We start from the raw sequence: 541 nt of genomic DNA, 5'->3' as shown, positions 1-541 counted from the left end.
CCTTTAGGCTAATCCTTCCTTCTAGCACATTGTGATTCTTCCTTCCTTCTAGCACATTGTGTTTTTCTTTAGCCCACGGCGTACTTACCCTCCCTCCTGTGTTGACTTCCAAGCCTAGTCTCCCCAGTCTACAAGCCCAACTTCAGCTTTCATCTCTGTGTGTCTAACGTCCACCCTCTTCCTCAACTATCCCAGCCAGCCCCCAGGACCGAGGGAATAGTTTCCCACTGCTCACAGCCCTCGACTGGGATCGAGCACAGGGAGCGCGGGCAGGGTGCGGCTGGGCTGGCCGGTTCCCCCCGCTCAGAGACGGATCCGCTGTTTGGCCCGAGGGCAGGGGCGCTCTGGGGCGGCCGGGAGGTGGGGGCGCTGAGCCCGGCCGCGAGTGCGGCCCCCGGGGCGCTGACGCACGGCGGGGTGGGCACGGCGCTATAAAGGCGGCGGCGGCGGCGGCGGGGCGGCAGCACCATGGAGAGCTGCCGGGCGCTGGCGCTGTGCGCCGTGGCGGCCGCGCTGCTGCTGAGCGCCCGCGGACACACTC

General features: G+C 66.4%; 1 protein-coding gene across 1 annotated transcript in view; it reads left to right on the top strand.

Annotated features, from left to right (window-relative positions):
• Positions 1 to 468: 468 nt before the first annotated feature.
• Positions 469 to 541, top strand: part of CARTPT (CART prepropeptide) — a 973-nt gene continuing 900 nt past the window's right edge. Inside the window, exon 1 of the mRNA XM_039733181.1 lies at positions 469 to 536. Coding sequence (XP_039589115.1) covers positions 469 to 536 — 68 coding nt within the window. The remainder of the gene's footprint in view (positions 537 to 541) is intronic.

Source organism: Passer montanus, unplaced genomic scaffold (genome assembly GCF_014805655.1).
Source record: "Passer montanus isolate IOZ18808 unplaced genomic scaffold, ASM1480565v1 scaffold84, whole genome shotgun sequence".
NCBI lineage: Eukaryota > Metazoa > Chordata > Aves > Passeriformes > Passeridae > Passer > Passer montanus.
This window is presented reverse-complemented; position numbering and strand designations above follow the sequence as displayed.